This window comes from Crotalus tigris, unplaced genomic scaffold, assembly GCF_016545835.1.
Source record: "Crotalus tigris isolate CLP2741 ecotype Arizona unplaced genomic scaffold, ASM1654583v1 scf7180000018831.1652172, whole genome shotgun sequence".
In the NCBI taxonomy this organism is placed as follows: domain Eukaryota; kingdom Metazoa; phylum Chordata; class Lepidosauria; order Squamata; family Viperidae; genus Crotalus; species Crotalus tigris.
The window spans coordinates 1012247-1032621 of record NW_024097221.1 but is presented as its reverse complement, the minus strand read 5'-3'; the positions used below and the strand labels follow the sequence as shown (position 1 = coordinate 1032621).

Below are 20375 nucleotides of genomic sequence, written 5' to 3'. Positions count from 1 at the left end.
ATCCCCAAAAGTTGTCTCGCATGTATCCTAATTTACAGCCCAAATGTTGGAGATGTGGAAGTTTAGATGCAACTTATTTTCATATTTGGTGGACTTGTAGAGATATAAAAGCTTTTTGGATTAAAATTTGGTGGAATATTCAAAAGATTTTTAAGAGAAAGATTAAGTTTACTCCGCAATTATTTTTGTTGGGTATTATGGTAGATTTTGATGTTAAAGAAATTAATTTGATGCTGAATCTTATAATAGCTGCAAGATTGTTGGTGGGGCAATATTGGAAGAAAAATTCTTTGCCTACTATGGAAGAATGGATACTTAAGGTGTCTAATTTAGCAGAAATGGCAAAAATCTCCACCTATCTGAAGGACCATTCACAAGAAAAATGAATTTCGGTCTGGAGAAGATGGATTGATTACATTCAAAAGAAATATGAGACTGAAAAGTATTATCTTGCATATGAGTAGATTTTAGATTATTATTAATAGTTTAATATGGTTGAATTTATATTATTTTTAGTGTTATGGTTTAATTATATTATTATTTTTGTTTTTAATTAGTTAACATTTGTTTTGAAAAGGAGTTAAAGTATGTTATAGATTGATTGATAGTATAGTCGGGTAATGTTTGTTAGATTATGATTGTTTATTTGTTACCCTGTAATCAGCTCTGGGAAGTGTGGGAGGGGGGAAGGGTTGGGAGGGGTTTGGGTTATATTGTATTAAATTTGTAAAACTTAATAAAAAAAACATCAGATTTGATTTCAATATGGTAACTTTAATTCAAATGCTTATGACATGCAGGTACTTAGCAGGAAAACTGTCACTTATAAACATAAGGCTGTTTGTCATCAAACATGTAAACATAAAACAGTGCAAGTGGATTAAACTTTTCTTAATTCACTCTAAAGCTGAAAGGAGGGATAAGACAATAAACCCATGGGAGCTGCCATGCTGTTTGTTTTCTAAGCTGTCAACCAAACTGGAACTGATGGTGATAGGAGGAAGATAACAAACAATAGAGAGAGCAAGTGCCAGGCAAGTCCCTGGCGAGTCAGCAACACCCATCATAACTGCAAGCTATTTTTACAGGTTTTGCTGGTGTGATACTTTCCCTTTAAAAGCCTTCAAAATCATCCTGTTCATCATCTGATATCATAAAAATATCAATGACATCTTGTGATACATTTGTAAGGCAGTCATCGTATGGATCGAATTCCGCATCAGATGGTGTGGTCGCAGCTTCAGCTTCCTCTTCATCTTGCCACAAGTAGTCGTCCTCCATACCATCTAATTAATTTGATATGCCACACTTCTTGAAAGACTTGATTATTGTTTCTGCATCAATATCATTCCAGGCTTTTATGACAAACTTGCACAAAACATCCAACTGCGGAACACACTTTTCCTTCTTTTGTGAATGACTTTTCACCGCTAACCATCCATTCATTCCACTGTTCTCGAATGCAATCTTTAAATGGCTTGTTTAGACACACATCCAGTGGCTGTACTAACGATGTCAATCCTGCAGGAATAACTGCCGCATCTGTGTTTAGTCTTGCAAGCCTTTGCTTGGTGCTGGGAGTTAAATGAGCCCTGAACATATCCCACACCAGTAGACTACGTTTTTGAATAAGTCCACCCGGTCGCCTGCTCCATACATTATCAAGCCATAGCTTTACCCCTTCTTCATCCATCCAGCCTTTTTCATTCACATGTACAAAACAACCAACAGGGAACTTGAGTTTCGGCATTGTTTTTCTTTTAAAAATAATTATTGGTCTCAGTTTGGCACCATCAGCTGTGCATACTAGTACCACTGTAAAACTGGACTTCTCATGTCCTGTTGTTTTAATTAAAATTGTTTTTTCACCTTTTTGATGGACAGTTTTATTTCCAATCATATCAACGTTCATTGGAGTTTCATCCGTATTTCCAATACTATTTAACGCATAGCCATGTTTAATACGCTGTTGTATTACGTATCGATGGAAACTAATTACTTTGCTATCAAGATCTGCAGGTAATTTTTGTGCAATTTTCGTCTTTTGCCTCAGTACCATATTATGCCTTTCCAAGAATCTAGTACACCAGGATACAGTGGCCTTAAATCTGTTGCTGTGATCTGGGTTAGAATTGGCCCACTGAAGTGCAAACAAACATATTTTATTTCGTGTCACGACATAACCATTTTGGCGATGCTCATTCACCATGTCTGCTACATGTTTCTCGAGTTCTGGCCAATGTGGGGTGCCTCTTCTTAATGCACACTTACCCCTTGGCATACTGTTTAATGCTTTTTCATTTGCTTTCCAGTCCCGAACCATCTGTTACTCCATATTGTCTTGCAGCAGCACAGTTATGTTCCATGGCAAAGTTTACAACTTTAAGTTTGAAACTGGCTTCATATTTCTTTCTTCTTGCTGGTGGTGGGGTCTTGACTGTTGGACATTTGAATACTGTACTGTATGTACTGGTGCTGTACTGTATGAACTGGTACAAATACTGGTGCTATACTGTATGTACCCAGTGTACAACTTACCAGTGATTGGCTGGTTGTTGTATACAAAGCCTGCCTGGATTGGGTGGGTCAGCTCTCTCTGCCTGCCCAGCCCTTCCTGTCATCTTATAAGCCCTGGGAAAAAATGGACAAGCCAATATACCCTTTCGCTGAAGGGGAAAGGGAGGGAGGAAAGGAAGCGAAGTTTTCTGAGTTCTCATTGGCCACCTGTAATTCCAAATGAGTAGCTCAGGGTGTGTGCGTGCGTATGTAGGCATGCATGCGACTCCCTGGGTCCCTTCCGTTGCCCCCCCCCCCGGTAGCGAGCTCCGGCTTGGAGCAAGTAGGCTGCACATAGGGATCTCCTCCTCTCGGTCTTCCACCCCCCGAATCCTCCACAGCCTCCCCGAGCCGAGCGAGCAGAAAGCCTGCATGTTTGTAAGCCGGGAAACTTCGGGGCTCTGCCTTGTCAATTGCACACACACCTTGATGGAAATTGCCCTGCCTACAAAAGGACTTCTCAGCAGTTTTTTAAAGCAACACTACCAAGAATGAAATTGGCGACAGCCAGAATGTTTAGGGAAGAAGGAAAGGAAGCAGTTAATAAACCAAGTAAGAAAGGCATTCGCCCTTTGAAAATGTGGTAAGTTGTCCCCTTTTCAGGTAATGGGGGGGGGGAAGTAAATGCTTTCCTTTTAATTTGTTATTAAAACTCAGTGCACTACAGTACTTATTGACAGGAGCCAGATTGACCAACCAGGATCTGTCATAAATAACACCACAAATGCACCATGCAAGTTTATTTAGGCGGGGGAAACCGCTGGCATAAGCTCGGTGGAAGTCGACGGGCGAAAGGACCGTGTAGCTGTTTTCTGTCCCCCCTCCATTCCTGCTTCGTAAATCCGAGATGAATTTAGCTGACACCCCTCCCCTTCCAGACCCATAGCCTCCTCCTCCTTTCTCCCTACCGTGTGGGGCGCGAGGAAAGAGGGAACGCCTTGCGCTGCCGCCGCCTGCCTGCCCACCTCCACAGCCACCGGTCACACACTCAGCATGAGCCGCCATTGCATCCCCCATGAGCATCTCCTACGGCCCCGCCTCCTTTCAAGCTCCGCTTCCCCCAAGCTACTCCCACCGGGAGTGAGAGGTAAACACCGAAAAGGCCCCGGATGAATAAGCGCTGAGAAGTGCCTCGAATGGACGCAGATGCTTAGGTTTGTTTTCATTATATAAAAAAAAACACCTACAACTCTTTTCCCCCCCCTTCCCCATTACATGAGCCATCCCTTTCTACTTCCTTTGAATGAATTAATCACGGGACGGCCACAACCAATCTGCAGTTCTGGAGGGGCGGGCAAGGAATTGGGATGGCGGAGAGGGAAGAAGAGAGAAGGAGGCGATATGCAATGCAGCATTATAGAATGGGGAATAAACCTCCAGGAAATCTTACCGTCACGACAGCCAGATAATCGTACTCCCAGTATAGAGGCTGGAAAGAGATATCTTTAGTTGATCAACTGGTTTTAATAATAATAACCCTAGGACTCTTTTTGAGCGAGAGAGGGGGGGAAGAGAAAACTTGAGTAATATTTTTCCGGCGTATAAGATGATTGGGCGTATAAGACGACCCCCGACTTTTGAGAAGATTTTCAGGGTTTAGAAAGTCATCTTATACGCCGGAAAATACGGTAGTTTGATGGCCCTTTTATTTCTTGGCTGCCCATGGTATTCTCAGAAGCCTTCTCCAGCACCAAAGCTCAAAAGTGTGAGTATACTTCCTATCATGTTTCTTCAAATTTCAACTTTTGTTTCTTCCATAGACAATCCCAGTGAATACCGTGGCTTGCATGATTCTTTGTAGATACAGAAACATCAAAACATTTTAATATCTTATCCAAGACTTTTTTGTTCTACCAAGTATTAATCTGTACTTCCTGACTACTTGTTTCTATACTGTTGATGGTTAATCTTAAAAGGCTATCCACCATTTCAATATCTTTACTATAAATTCTAAGGTTGGTTGTTCTACCTGTCATTAGTTTGGACTTTGTATTTAATTTTAGTCCCATTTTTTTCACTGTGCTCCTTGACCTTTATTACTAGAGCTCATATATCCTTTGCAATTTTAGCTATCACCATGTTGTCATCAGCATAAAACAAGTTGTTGATGTTTCTTCCTCCAGTTTTTAAATCATGCTCATATTCTTCCAATCCAGTTGCCGTTAAAATTTATTTGACATATATATTGAATAAATAAGGGCAAAGCAAAGCTTTGTCATGCACAGTTGCCATCCTGGAGCCAGTTTGTTTCACCATATTCTGTCTATACAATGGCTTTCTGACCTATGTATAAGTTTATCATGAGGGCAATAGCATGTCTTGGGATTCCTATTCTTCTGACCACATTCCAGAGCTTGATGTGATTAACACAAACAGAAGACTTTATATAATCAAAAAAAGCATACAATGGCTTCTTTTTGATATTCTTTGGTTTTCTCAGTTATCCACCATGCATCAGCAACAATGTCTCAAGCTCCTTGGCCTTTTCTAAAGCAGCTTGAACATCTGGCATCTCTTTTTCTTTTGGGTGATCCTAAGCACTGTTTTGCTAGAATATAAAATTAAGGGTATTGTATGAGAATTTGCAGTGTTATGTCTCCTTTTTTGGTATTACCATAAAACCACAGGTACTATAAATTATAAAGAATCAACCTAAATATTCTAAATATTCTAAATGTTATCATTTAAAAATCATAAGAATAAAAATACTTGCATGTTGTCCCGCATACAGGTTTTTCCTTCCCTTCCAATAGATCCCACAAATGAATGGATGCCTGTTCATATTGTTCATTCAACCTTCAACAAAGAAATTAACAGAAATGTAATGTTACCTCAAAAGTTTCATGTTGCAAAAAAAGTAATTAGATCACAATTACTATTCTGAATTATTTTGGCTTTATACTCAATCATATACCTTATGTTCATATCACGTTCAGGTTCAACCAGCTTGTAAAACTCGTCAAGTGTGGATAGTTCTGCTTCTGTTAATATAGATACCCCATTTGTTCCTTGTTTTAGGTCACTGCGCACTTCATCATCACCCAATTTGTCCAAAATATACTGCAATTCAAGTACTGTCTTTAAATGTTTTTGTTCAGCTTCTTCTCTCATTAGCTGTTCCCGTCGGGCTGTCTTCTTTATTGTTTTTTGAATCTGGTAAAAAATGTGTTTGCTTAACAAGTGTTTGAAGTAGTAAACAAATTTAACAGATTCTACTTATTAAACATTCTAAGCATTTTAACGGGAGAAACCCAATACTTGATTATTTCAAATATTTCAGTGTTTCCTGAAAAGTTTCTGAGGAGATAATGAATAGCTAAAAGCTTCATAAGATTTTCCTGCTCCCCATACTATTTAACTAGATTTGTTTATTTAACAAATATATGTAACCACTCATTCTAAACAAGGAATTCCTAAAAATTCAATCGATGTATCAAATCACACTCATACTAGAGATCCATTAATATCCTGGGCCCACTGCTAGGGGGAAGAGCCAGATTTTCAATCTTCTGAAAAGCTAATAGGATCAGGATTGCCTAAATCTGGGGTGGGGGAATGGGAAGGAGGCTGTCCCACAGGATAGGCCCCAGGGGAGAGAAGGCCTATTTCCTGAAATCCACCCAGTGACAATTCTTCATCACTGGGAGTCTGAGCATGCCCACTCTACCATATTTAGAGGAATGGGCAGAAATCACTGAGAATAGGAAATCTCATAAGTAAATTGGTTCAATGTCATATAGATCTTTAAAAGTGACAACCAAGATCCCTCTCTTTAAGACATAACTAACTGTGATTAGTCTTCTCCATACTATTGTGTTTCCCCGAAAATAAGACCTGGTCTTTTTTTTTTTTTTTGCTTTCAAAAGAGGCACCGGGTCTTATTTTCAGGGGGGGTCTTTTCCACAGTCTCACCTCATGGCAGCAACACCGACAGCCCTGCCCAGCTGGCCCACTTCTTCTGTGGACAAAGGAAATGCCTCTGCAACTGAAAATTGAGCTTCGCCTGCATTTCACCATCCAAGGCCCTCCGGAAAGGCATCTGCAGCCGGGAACCAAGCTACGGATTGAATCTGTAGCTCAGTTCTCGGCTGCAAAGGCCTTTCCAGAAGGCCTTTGATGGTGAAATGCAGGCCAGGAGGTGCCGAAGAAGTGGGTCAGTGAGCTGAGGCAGGTGCCAATTGGTGGGAGGCCTGACTGCAACAGTAAGCGCATGGGGCAGTTCCACCCCCCCACCCCGCCTTAGATTGATTTTTAGGTGTGCACCTTTCCTCCAAACTAGGGCTTATTTTGGGAGTAGGGTTTATATTAGGCCCACCTCCAAAAATCAAGATAGAGGTAGGTCTTACTTTCAGGAAAACACGGTAGCAGTTTTCTCCACTACATCACCCGCATCAGCAACTTTTTTCACCTTCCTTTTTTTATGAAACATTTCAGTATCACACATCATATATGAAATTAGAATTCTTGATTTTATATTTTCTATTGCATTTGTGAAATTACACATAATGTACTTTGTCCTCCTGCAGCTATCTTCAGTTTCTGAGAAATTTCTCTCTATCATTAGATCACTGAACAAGGCACAATAGGAATTGCTAGGTGGAGGAAAAGATATGGAATGGGATCTTTCCACAGTTAGTGTATTATCAGTTTTTTAAAATTTCAATGTCAAACACTGAAAAAGATCAACAACAAATCTTAATGCCATATAACCTAAACTAAAGCATCCCCATTAGTTAAGTTTTTGCCCTTACTTGAACATATGCACACAAAAGATCATCATTTCTTAGGTAACTAACTACACTGTACATTTGTTCATGGAATAACTCTTTAGAAGACTTTTCTTCATAATTCCTACAAACAAGTCCTTGGATTAAATAAAATCACAAAGTAGTACAATCACTTGTGCTCTGGACCAGGGATTACTCATTTTAATAAAATGAAAAATTCCTGACTCTCCCCAAAATCTAAAATTAAAAAGACCCTGAAATAATAGGTGTTTACATCTGTGTGATTTTGTGTTACTGGGCATGTGAGAAATTGTGAAAAGTCAATCTTTGTTCATGTTCATTATGCTTTTCGAATACTATCTCCTCTCATCATATGCCAATGCTGATTATCACTATAAATATTAGTTATACAGAGAAAAATATTTATGCTTTCAGAATTTGAGGGCTGAAGTAATTTTTCCTTATACTCAATTTCCTAATTTACTTAGCATTGTTTTCTTGGTGCTCAAATCAAATTATTGTTTCACAGATAGTTATTTTCTATGTAGAACATGCCTGAAGTATTCAAAAATTATTTTTGAAAATGTTTAACATTAAACCAAATAAATGCTTTGTTTTGAATCCAGGACAAGAATTGTGCTCCTGAGATTCTAGGGACCACACAGCTTAATAAAACCAAAATTCAGAAAGTTTGGTTATTCCAGCTTTAAAATGAAACAAAATCCAAATGGGTAAATTTAGTAAGGATTGCACCCCTCTTCCTTATACAATTTCCAACAAAGCATATTTCAACAGCCTGCCTAACCTTCATCTTCCCAATGCCTTCATTCCTCCCAGCATGAAATACTTCACCATAACTCCACTCCCAAGCTTTCCTATACTTTCCCTACAAACACCATTTCAATGCCACAGCACATAATATCCTACCAACAATCTTTTCTTCTTCTCTGCTATATATGTCCCTGACTTTTCCCCTTGAAAAGATTAAAACAGTCCTATTTTCTTCTACGCAGATCAATATAATGTCCTTTTCCATGCATAAAAAAGAACACACACAATATGCAAGTATCAGTTAGGAACAAACCACTCCAAACTGAAGTAGAAACCTGCACATCCATCAAAAACTATTTTGCACATTTAATAATACATAAGAATCTGGGACAAGATGTGTTCAGATTTCATAAACACAAGAAAGCTCACCTAATAAAATTACACACATACGTATAAACATTTACTGACATACATCTTAATTTTTCCACACCTAATCTATTCTGAACCGTCTACTCTTTACTTACATCTTGACTTAGAGCCATGAAACTCCTCTGCAGTTCCTTGGCAAATTCCAGATTATTACTGACTTCCTGGTACTTTGACACAGCATCCTAAGGCAGAAAAGAAAATTGATTTGGTCTCTTTAAAAAAGCATAAAAACTTGAAGCTGCGTTTCACATATGTTTCTATTAAGGTTTGGTTAGTATTTCATTTTCTATAAATATAGCAAAACAGATACACTTTTTACAGAAAACTGTCAAAATAGAAAGTTTTGAAAGGAAAGCAATTTCTAAACTGGAATAGTTCCTAGCAGTCCAGAATTCAAAATTTATTCCACTTTCACCAACCCCCAAAAGTTATCAGGTTCCTTAAATCTTCAAATAGATGAAGTGTGTCCAAAAATAAATCCCCAACAATCAAAGGTGATTGATGGAACCTTTTAACTGATGCACTGGACCATCTTTATATTGCCAAACATCATTTGTTATCCAGAATCCTGATGCAGTACTAGTCTTTCACCTGTTTTTTTTAAATGCACACTGGCATTTGTCATAACATTAGGAACAGCCTTTAAGATTCCTACTTCTTGAACACAATCAATCATGCAGTTTCTTCTCCTTAATTTGCAACATTTTTTTGCCTTTCAAATAACAGAAATACAATGAAAAGCATGTATATAATGCTGAACATAATGGAGAAGCACAATTGTAAGGGCCTGTTTTTCACAAGACTGCAGCAGCTAAAATAAAATGAGAGAATATGATCTAAAGTTTTTAAAAATTTTACAAAATTACAAGAAATTATCAAAATATTTACCAGCTGATCTTGGTTAAGGCGTTCTCCTCTGTTCATTCGATCTTGATAATCATCAAGTTTGCTCTGCAAATAAGAGAAAACTTTTACAATTAAAAATTGTAAGCAAGTTTAACAGAATTAAATGAAAATGTCTTACATCAGAAAATAAGAGTCGTTTTCCATATCTTTCTACTTAAAAGGAGAAAGCACAAGAAATTATGTAAAAACTTAGAAGACAAAATTAATCAAGTATTACCCTACCTTTCTTAAGTGAACATTGCTACGCATTTACATTATTTCCATTACATATGGACTGTTTAATCTCTAAAAAGGAAAAAACAAGAAAAACAGTAAAAATGAATCCTGCTAATTTATTTAAATGGGTATTTGCAATGGGATTTCAGAGGTGCACCTTTTCTGTGGCTCCCTCAGTCCTGTGGAATAGACCCCCAATTGAAATTTGGGGGACCCCGGATCCTTTAACCTTTCACATTAGCTCCTCTCACCCAGTCAGGTAGGGAAGGAATGTTGTGGACCCGTTCAATTAAAGCATTCCACCTGGCAGGGTCCAGGAAGAGAGCTGTTGTTCTCTGCTGTTGCCCCCCATCCTTTGGAATATTCTCCCCCCAGAGAAAAGGCAGTCCCTTACTCTCTTTTCCTTTTGAAAATATCTGTTGGCTCTGTCACCTCACTTGGGACTCACAGAGGAGCACAACAGCCCTTCCCCTGCCTTATAATTAATTATTAGTATCAGTTTTAACTATCCATGCCTCTACGGTACTTTAAATTTTGTATTTTGTTTTTATGTTTTTAACATTTTACTTGTACAATGCTCAAAATCCTTCTGTGAGGGAGATAGGCAGTTCCTACTTGTAACAAGACATGACTCTTCACCCAAAGGGAAGAAGGAATAACCTTGAAAAAAGAAGGAAGAGCCATGATTAAGATAATAGTCGGAGCAGCCATGTATCAGACAAGACCCTCCCTAGTTCTATGAAAATAAAGAAAATAAGGGAAGAAATGCATTTAAGCTTGCAACATTCTGTTACCATAAACTTGTAATAAAAGTAGTATTAATTTGTGTCTTTTGTTTCCAAGTTTGGTCTATCTTGGAAGACTGACAATGGGGGATGAGCCAGGAGGTTGACAGCAGGCTGGTCTGACACCTTGTAGTTGTTCTTTTATTACAATTTGGTAGGAGGAAAGATTAATATGAGCCATCACGTGAGATATAAAATGAATAAATGAATGAATAGATGTGGGATGTTGTCTCATTTATATTTCCTCAAAGATTTTTCTGCCCAATTTTTAGATTCATCTTCCTCAATCTTTTCAACTAAAGCCAAACTCCAAGAAAGAAGTATTCTTTGTGTAGAATTTTTCATGTTACAGTGGTATCAGCTAATCTGATTCTGTCAAATCCTTACTATATGGACATTAGCTAAATTTCAGATATACTGGCATCTTACAGAAGGATTTTTCAGGTTGCAATACATTACGATATTAACATATTTTTGGCCTGCAAGTAAAATATAATCCTGGATGCGGATGCTATATAAGTTTCTTTTTGTAAGAGGTTTCGAATGCTGTACATGTCAAAGGAATTCTACACAATCTTGGTTGACTTATGCTGATTTATTGACTTTTTTCAAAGGAGAACCTAAACTTAAAAACAGGATAATTGGAAACTAAAGGCCATATTTGTCAGTGGTTTGCTTATGTTCAGGTGACAGAAAGATTTAAACTGGATGAAAGTTCTGATTTTGCAAATGAATAAAGTGACTTTGAGTTGAATTTGTGTACTAATGATGAATGTATAAGTATTTTGTATAAGTATAAGAATGTATAAGATGTATAAGTTTTCACTGAAAATGAGAACTGAAGATGAGCATGTCAAAGACTGTATGATCAAGTGAGCAAAAATATGTATATAATCTTGATCAATGGAAGAATACAGTATGTGGAGTAAAGGACTGAAATGTACCTTGAATAATAATTTGAATTACATTGAATTATAGTTTGAAACAGAACATTTATAAAATGATATATCTGTGACATAATACCTGATAACTAAAATCAAAGCTTTTCCATTTTGGTTTGATAAACAGGTTGAAAAAAACCCAAAACTTTTATGAAAAACAGCAGCAAGACTTCTGTATGCACAGTGAGGGAAGGATTTATAAATTTCTACAACGGAAAAATGGATTGTGAAGCTAATCAACTAGCAAAAAAAGAAAAACCGACTATAGGAAGTCCACAACTTACTATCACAACTGAGCTCAAAATTTCAATTGCTAAGCAAGGCAGTTTTAAATGAGTTTAGCTCCATTTTATGATCTTTCTTGCCATGGTTGTTAGGTGATTCATTGCAGCTGTTAAGTTAGTAACACCACTGCTAAGTGAATCTGGCCTCCCCACTGACTTTGCTTGTCAGAGATCACAAAAGTTGATTACACCACCCTGGGACACTGCAATCGTCATAAATACATGCCACTTGTATCCAAATTTTGATCATATAAATACTGGAATGCTGCAATGGTTGTAAGGTGAAAAAATCATAAGCCACTTTTTTTAATGCCACTGTAACTTCGAACAGCCACTAAACAAATACTTATTAACTCCAGGATATACTGTGATTAAATAATAGGCCTTGTCCAACTTTGAAACTACTGTTGGACTTCTTGCTAGAACATAAAAGAAATGAATTTTTAATTTTGGGACTTGATAATTAGAACCGTTTACTGTGTATTATTGTTGATTTTAGAGTAAGAGGTTAACCTATTTTATATCTGTATCTGTATGGAAGAAAGCTGAAAGTTACTCTTTTCCCCCTTTTCACTTTTTCTTTCTTTTTGTAGTCCTGATTTTGTTTTTTCTTTAACCTTTTTTTCCCCTAACCCCTTTTTTTGCACTGTATCCTTTGACAAACTTAATAAAAAAAATTAAAAAGGAAAAAAAGAAAATTTTGCGAACCTTAAGAGGATTTTCATTCTTTCTGCACAAGTGTATTCTCAAGAATTTTTCACAGGCTAATTAGAATTAGCACACTGTAGGTTACTTTTTCTTATTTGTTGACCTAAGCAATACTGTAATCTGATACATTATAACACTAGATTGCGGCAAATGTTTCACTGTACAGCACCAATATATTTTCTCCTTCCATTATTTAAAACAAACTGTTGCTCTCGCATCATAAAACTGAAGTAACAGATAGCAACACATCTGCTTAACTAGCCTACATGCATCCAGCATTCAACACAATTGCCAGTTCTTGACCTACAGATAGTCGCTTAGCGAGTATTCAAATTTATGATGGACCTATGTGAGATTATGAAGTTTTGACAATTACCCCATCCCCTTGTCACACAATCAAACTTCAGGAGCTAGGCAGCTGGGCCATATTTACTACCGCTTGTAATGTCCTATGTTCACATGATCACATATTATGACAGTTTTGCTAAAAACCATCAATTACTTCCAATTTACAGCAAAATTGCACACATAGCAAGTATGAGCAAATATTAACAAGCAGATATTTGCTTAACAACTATTGAAAAGAATGTCATAAAATTGCAAAAATCACACAACCAACCTATTTTATCAAGACTTATGACAATCATGGGCAGGCTTCATTACGATTATAAATCAAGGACTACCGTACTTTCTGGCATATAAGACGACTTTCGCAAGCTTTAAAATTGGCATCAAAGTCGGGGGTCGTCTTATATGCCGAGTCGTCTTATACGCCGGAAATAACGGTAGTTTCCGGCGTATAAGACAACTTTCTAGGCATGCAACTCGGCGCCGAGACGGGGGTCGTCTTATACACCGGGTCGCCTTATATGCCGGAATATACAATACCTTTATATTATTTTGTATTTTATTGTTAATTGCTACTTAAATAATTTTATAATGGTAGAATATTTTAAAGCTACAACAAACCTTTTAGTTTTTTTAATCCTGCCTTTAATATTTATGCAAATAATTCAAACATATTGGCAAATATATCCAACACACCTTCTTCGTTCTATTTTCTCCACAACAACCCTGTAAAGTGAATTGGGTTGAGAGAGATTGACTGGCCCAAGGTCAACTATTGGATAAAATATATGAATATTCTGTCATCCATAATTACTTCAAAACTTATTTTCTATCATTTCTATGTTTACTAATTTATATAATTGTATGCATTTAGATAAATGTAACAGCAATTAATTTTTCACAGAATTTAATTTCAGAAAGTTAAAAGCCTTCAAATTATGTCCCACCCACCCCCAAAATGTAGGAATTGTCAAACTCGCAACATCACGTGACGTTGCACGACGTATCGGAACTTTTTCCCCATTGCCGGCAATGGGTGAGCACGGTTTCCTCATGATGCCTCCGGCCCACAGGCCGCAGTTTGACACCCCTGATCTAAACTGACAATGTTCCCATGTTGTTTTGTATCATTAAAAATCAGAGCACCAGTAAAGTTTGAATGACATTGTTTCCTGACACATCAGAACAGGTTGTTTTAAATTGAAAACCGTTGTTATGTCCCATACAAGAGTATTTTGAGTATTCAAACATTTCAAATGTGGAAACTTTTGTACCCCTCTTGAAATAATTGTTCCTTAAGACTTATTAGAGTAAATATATTTCCCAACCCATGTTTAATAGATTGCAATGACTGCAACTGAAAAGAGGTATTTTATTAATTTTTTCTACTTTATACTTTCATACCATAAGGACACATGTTGGTATATAATTAAAATCAGAAAACAACAAAATACAAATCCATAAAATATAGTATGAAAAAGACAGAAAAAAATTAACTACAAAGCTAACATTGTTATTAAAACTAATAGTTTTAAGAACCCAAAGACTGTGTCTCAGTCTCCAAATATCCTTCTGAACAAGATTTTGATAGCTTTTCTGAAGTTTAGGAGAATGCCATCTAGATCTCTAGTTAGCACTGCTACTGAGAAACAAACATTTCTTCCTCTTCTCCCTACCCTATAATAATGCAGAACTGTAGCCTATAGTATGATTTGAACTTCATCCAAGTTCTATTAAAAAAAAACAGATTAGGGTTGAACAAACACCACCCAAGCAATGCACTGTGACCTGTCTTCACTAAACCTACTGAGCAAATATTAACTGAATGTGAAGTACAGTACATGAAACTTTAGATTTAATAATTGAGGACCTTCTTTTAACAGTAATCACTTCGCATTTCCTGTAGGTATTTTGGCTCATGTCCCCTGTACAAAATGGCTTCAACTTCCTGCTATGTTAGGACTGTTTTTCATATAAATTGCTCACTTCAGATCATGGCATATTTCACCTGGGCCATGGCTTTGACTTAAGCTTCCCAAAATGCTTGTTTTACTCCAGCACTTATGTTGTAGATTTACTTGTGTGCTTAGGGCTTTTTTCATGTTGCATTATGCATGTTGTTTAAGCTTTAGCTCACAGACAGAGACTAAGCCTTTTTTCTGTAGAATTTGATGTAATCCAGAATCCATTATTGCCTTAATGACTGCAAGTTGTCCAGTCATGATATTCCATGTCACCATGTTTCATAATGGAATTAATTTCTTTCTTTCAGTGAATAAATTGCTTCTTTTTAACTACCAAAAAGATCAACCTTTATCAGTAGTCTTATTCAGTAGTCTACTGAATTATCCAGGCGGTCCTTGGTGAATCTGAGATGGGTAGCAAAGAGCTTTCCTGAGCACAAAGGTTTTATTTTTGGTATCTTTCCATGAATGCTATTCTTGTTCAAAATTTTCCTTATTTATGCTAAAATGACAAGAGTGGCCTGCAGATAGTTTATAGTCTCCTTGTGTTCTCTGTGACCTACTGGGGAACCATACATTTCCCAACCATTATTGGGAAAATTTGGACTATTACTGGAAAGAATGATTTGTACATTTCAGACAATCCTGCCCAGCCGCACACACTTCAACAACTCTTCTTAAGATATGTAGAAATGTCTTTTGATTGAGATATGATTCATTCTACAAAATTATGTTACAAAGCACACTATTTTTAATAAGGAAAGACCCACAAATTTAGGGAGATCATTTCCCAAGGCTTTCCATATTATATCACATATAAAGAAGCTAACTAATTTCTGCATGATAATTTGCATTTACCTAACAAAACTCTAGGAATACTGAAGAGTTATCCAAGTAAACTGGCTGCAATGCATATACTTGAATAAACATTTCCAATAAAAACATTAACTATGGCTTTAAGGCAAGAATAACTATAATGCAATATTAATTTTATAGGTATTAATTTGATTGCACAAGAAAATTATGTGCAAAATTATTTTATCCAAGTTTTGTATTTATCATCTCATTTTCAAGAAAATACCTAAGATTATAACTTTACTATTTTCTGTTTCTTTAAAATAGTACTTCTTACCTAGGTTTACATATACCAAATATCAATCAGGGATAAAAGGTTATTATTGCACATGTTATATAATGTTACCCACACAGGGGAACTTTGTGGGCCACTGAGTACTAGATGCAGTGCTTTTTAAAAACCAGAAGCTCAGAACTAAAATCTCAACAATTAGATTTTATAAGGACATTTTACTTTGGGGTCAAATAGATTCAATTTTTTAATCTATGCAAATTTACCTCTAAACACAGATATACTGGGGATACCCCATCCAGAGATCTCAACATACATGCAGAAATGTATTCCTAGGTTTTTTTAACAGACCTCTACAGAAAAATTCTGCTGCATTGCTGGCAAGTTTAATTTGAGGAAGTTATTGAACAGAAACTGATAGAACAAATCTATCTTTTGTTCAGTTTCATCACTGGCATTTCCAGATCAAAGTTAATGCACAATCTATTTAATGACATTATGAGTGTAGTCGTGTGGTCTTACCATTTAAAACTTTTTAAAAATTATTTTAGGTATCATTTCAGGACTCATAAGATTTTATCACTACATCATAGTGTATGCTGAGACAGGATATTCTTGAAAATGGATTATTGTGGAGATTAAAAATTCTAATATTATGACTACATATAGCAATGTCAGATCCCTTTGGTTCTGCCCAAATGTAAGTGAGCCACAGTTTAAGCTGAATACAGGCAAGTTGACACATTTTAGTTAAACCTTCATTAACATGGTAATATAATTTGCAAAATCCCCCACCTGGATGACATTCCAGCCTTTTTGAAGCCCTAGAGAAGGCTATTCAATATGTTCTGGATTACTAACATATTATGTTCAAAGATAGAATCTGAAGGACACCAGAAGCTTACACAATTATACTTAGCATCGTAAGAACAAAGTTTTTATAACTTGCCATGCTCTTGGTAGACTCCATTCCTCAAACAAAACCATTTGTGGACTGCAAATTCCTGCTTCACTACTATTGTTATGAGAACATACGAGATATAAAATATGGTTTGAATTTGGCTTATTTTTATTACAAATGTGATTTTGAAATCTGCCTTGGTTCAAATGACCCAGTAAATTATGATTAATCAAAAATAGAAGCAAAATCTGGATCACCACACAGATTAGATGCCATGTTTGTCTTAGTATAATTTAACATTACATATAAACCTGTGCTTTTATCTTTGCTGGAATGCTTAAAAATCTTTCATTCAGTATTAAGCATAACAAGCACAGATACCTTAATTTCAAAATCAGCAGTATTTTTACAAATGGTTTAAGTAACTATGGTATCAACCAGAATATTGCAATCTAAAATTTTAATACCCTAGCAGTTATAATATATATTTTATATATTGCAACAAAATTTCCTTTACAAATGCTAAATCACAAACTAAATTTATTAAATCAAGTAGAGAAGCATTAGGATTTTATAACACTTTGGGCTTGATTCTGAAAAGGACACCTCAACATAAAAGCAACATTAGGTACAACTAAAGTAGCTATGTGATCCAAGGAATGCTTCAATGAGTCATTAACATGGGCCACATATGTGCTTCAAAGCAATGTTATTGAAATGAATTCAAAGCCATGTACAACCCTGATAAATTTATTAAGATTAAAGTACAGCAGCAGTCCTCCATAGTGTACTAAACTTTAATATTATTGCAAAAGTAGGAAAAAACAGCACCAAAGCTATGATCTTTGGAAGAGGCAGAATTGATACAAAGATTAGAAAAGGGAGTTTTAGAAAATTGAGGACCTGCATAAACTGAGTCTAAATAACTTCCTAACATATGGATATCTTACTCACTAATTCAAAAAATTAGTGAATTACTTCAGTGAATTAAACATTTTCACATTTACTGGACTTACAGGCAACATTTAATATAAAAATCTAAGGGTTATTTAATAATGTGTTCCCATGCAATTTAGATAAAAGGAAGCCTTGCTCAAACAAGTATTTAATTTTTCAATGAGTTGAATGTTTAAAGTTGATTCATTATGCTCCCCATAATACAGCAAGCTAAGAAGTACCCCGCTGCTTCTCTTCCATCACAGCTATCTTTTCACATTTCCTATCATTTTAGAAACACCTGGCAAACACCTGGTAAACTAGTTGTACACTGTTCTTTTGATTGTGATCACTAACAATTTAATGCACATTTCCACAGACTGTTGTTTTTTTATATAGAGGTAGAAGCAATTAGCGAAGAGTTCCCATCAAAGTATTTCAACCAGCAGAAACTGTGGTCAAAGTATTTCAACCAGCGGAAACTGTGGAAGTTGAATTTTGCTCTTTCCTCTCCTCTCACAATTGTCAGTACCACTTCATTCCCTGTTCTTTATTCTTTGGAATAAAAAGAGAATCAAGAGAGGATTTCCTTCTCTTTAGATATACTGACCTTGTCCCCATCTCCTTCAGAGTAATGTCCATAGAGACTGGGGGGATAATCGATGTAGTACATTACATCAGGACTGTGGCAAGTTGGGATGTACAATGAGAACACCTTTTCACTATTACCAGTTCTTGTAAGAATATCAATGTCAAATTGAAACCAAAGATCCATAAAGCGAGCATGAGTTATTATAAAAAGTTTGCTCTAATAAATACTGATTAAGAGCAAATCTCATCGCCTAGTATTGGTAGGGCCTTAATGTTGACAAAGAACGCAGGGCATGTCACACCGCTAAACCTAAGCGTTCCGAAGGTAATATACATCGCTGTTCTTTTAAGATACCACCTCGGTTCTTTTCAATAAGTCTAGATGTGGCCCACCGCTGTTCGGCGATAACTAAACTTTAAAAAAAACCGTTTAATAAAGTGCCGAAAGTTTCAACACTTCCTTTTACAGGACCGTTCCCCCCCCCCCGCAAATCTTCCTTGGACCGAGAGAGAGAGATCATGTTTTCACCCCACGTCCGCTTCTCCACACGGAGGAAGGATTAACTAAAATGGGGGAAAAGGAACGGGCGCGCGCGTGCACCCACACGGACAGCGAGGGCTGCGCGACTCGGGCGGGCAAGCAAACAAACAGCCGGGCCTTTGTGCAGCAGCCTTTTTCACACAATGAAGCTCCCTCCCCGGGAAGCCTCGCTGCCTCTCGCCGCCGCCATGTTGGGTCCGGGCCGGCTCCATGTGCAAGAAGAGAGAGGGGAAGAGCACGAATCAAAAAGGGTGAGAGCTCAAGTCTCCGGGTAGCTGGGTGGAAGCGGGAAGGGAGGGCGACGGGAAGAAAGGCAGCCCTGGAGGCCAAGGGACAAGGAAAACGCGTTCAGATCTGACGAAAAGCCGCCTCTCCGCCCCTCCGCCTAGAAACAAAAGAGCAGGCGGGGAAGCGCAAGGAAAGGGAAAGTGTTCGAAGAATCACCTCAGCTGCCGCCACTCGGTCCAATCAACCCTAATTCCCACCCTCGCAACTCCCGGGAAAGAGGGAGGAGGAGAGGGAGGGGGAGAGAGGCAGGGGGCGAGAGATACCCTGCCTCCGTACCTTTTTCTTCTCCAAATTGCGCAGCTTCTTATCGATGACACCCAAAATCTGCTTCATGGCCTCTGTCTGCACCGAACTCGTAGTGCCACCCGAAACCGCTGCCTGAGAAGCCGCCGCTACCGTTGCCTCGTTGCCCGCTTTACTGCCGCTGCTCGCCATCGCGCTGCTGGTGGCCGAGGGCATCGCTTACTGAGAAGAGAACAACGCGTTACGGGATTCGGACGGAGGGAGGGAGGGAGGGAAAGAGGGAGGGAGGAAGCGAGAAAAAGGAAGCCGCGCAGACGAGCCGACGGGACGGCAGAGGGGACAGACTGCGGGGGGGGGGGGGAGACGGAGAACGCGTCCCACCGGAACGCCTTTCAGTCTTCCAATACCTCCTTTTTTTCCCGTCCCCCCCGCCTGCATCCTCTCTCCCCGCGCGCGCGCCCAGTTCCGACCCAGACCGCACCTGTCAGCGCGCGCCCAACGATCCTAGGCAACCTGATCGATCCTCAAAGGTCCGACCGCAACAGCACAGGCGCGTGCTCGGCACCCACGTGATTGGCAACGCGCGGACATCCCACGCTTCAATCTCCCCCCCCCCCGCCGCCGCCGCGATCAACGGTCTTCCCAGAACCGCTCTTCTTTACTTCTTCCCCCTCACCTTGAGAGATGCGCGCGCCCGCGTGCGAGTGTTAAGAAATGGAAGCTGGGAAGACACCAGGAAAAGACTCGGTGAACTCTACGCAGGGGAACGGCGGCCTCCGTCCGGTCACTTGTACCGCTCCCTCTGCACCGAGTTATGGGGGGGAAAGGAAAAGACCAAGAGAAGGCCGCGAGGGCGCGCGCGCGGGACCGGCAGGGCGCGAGCAGTGGAGGTCCTCATTTGATAGAGCTGGCGATAGCGAATGCCGGAATCGCAGGGGGCGCTTCATCAAATTAGCCTCGTGCAAGCTTCTGAGCGTGCCTTCGTAAGAGCCTCAGTCTTAGGGCGCAGATTTTTCAGGCGCCGAGGCCAGCTAGACCTTCAGCGCCGTGGTTAAGAGGAACGGCTTAAGGCGGCGTCCAAGATTCCGGGAGGTGGGACTGTTCTGAGCCAAGCCGAAATTGCTATTTTCGCTGGGGAACCTGTGACTCGGTT

The 20375-nt window shown here is 38.5% G+C and overlaps 1 protein-coding gene across 4 annotated transcripts in view; it reads right to left on the bottom strand.

Moving 5' to 3' along the window:
• The window catches only part of CAPRIN1 (cell cycle associated protein 1), a 38314-nt gene extending 18242 nt beyond the window's left edge, over positions 1–20072 (bottom strand). For 2 of the 4 annotated variants that reach the window (XM_039356833.1, XM_039356837.1), the window contains exons 1-6: positions 19899–20071; positions 19256–19444; positions 9372–9434; positions 8579–8665; positions 5471–5709; positions 5270–5352 (exon numbers count right to left, since the gene is read on the bottom strand). In XM_039356833.1, the coding sequence (XP_039212767.1) occupies positions 5270–5352; positions 5471–5709; positions 8579–8665; positions 9372–9434; positions 19256–19438 (655 nt within the window). In that variant the 5' untranslated portion in view covers positions 19439–19444; positions 19899–20071. Of the gene's footprint in view, positions 1–5269; positions 5353–5470; positions 5710–8578; positions 8666–9371; positions 9435–19255; positions 19445–19703; positions 19820–19898 lie in introns of those variants that run through there. The other 2 variants (XM_039356835.1, XM_039356834.1) reach the window with 2 other exon arrangements.
• Positions 20073–20375: the final 303 nt, after the last annotated feature.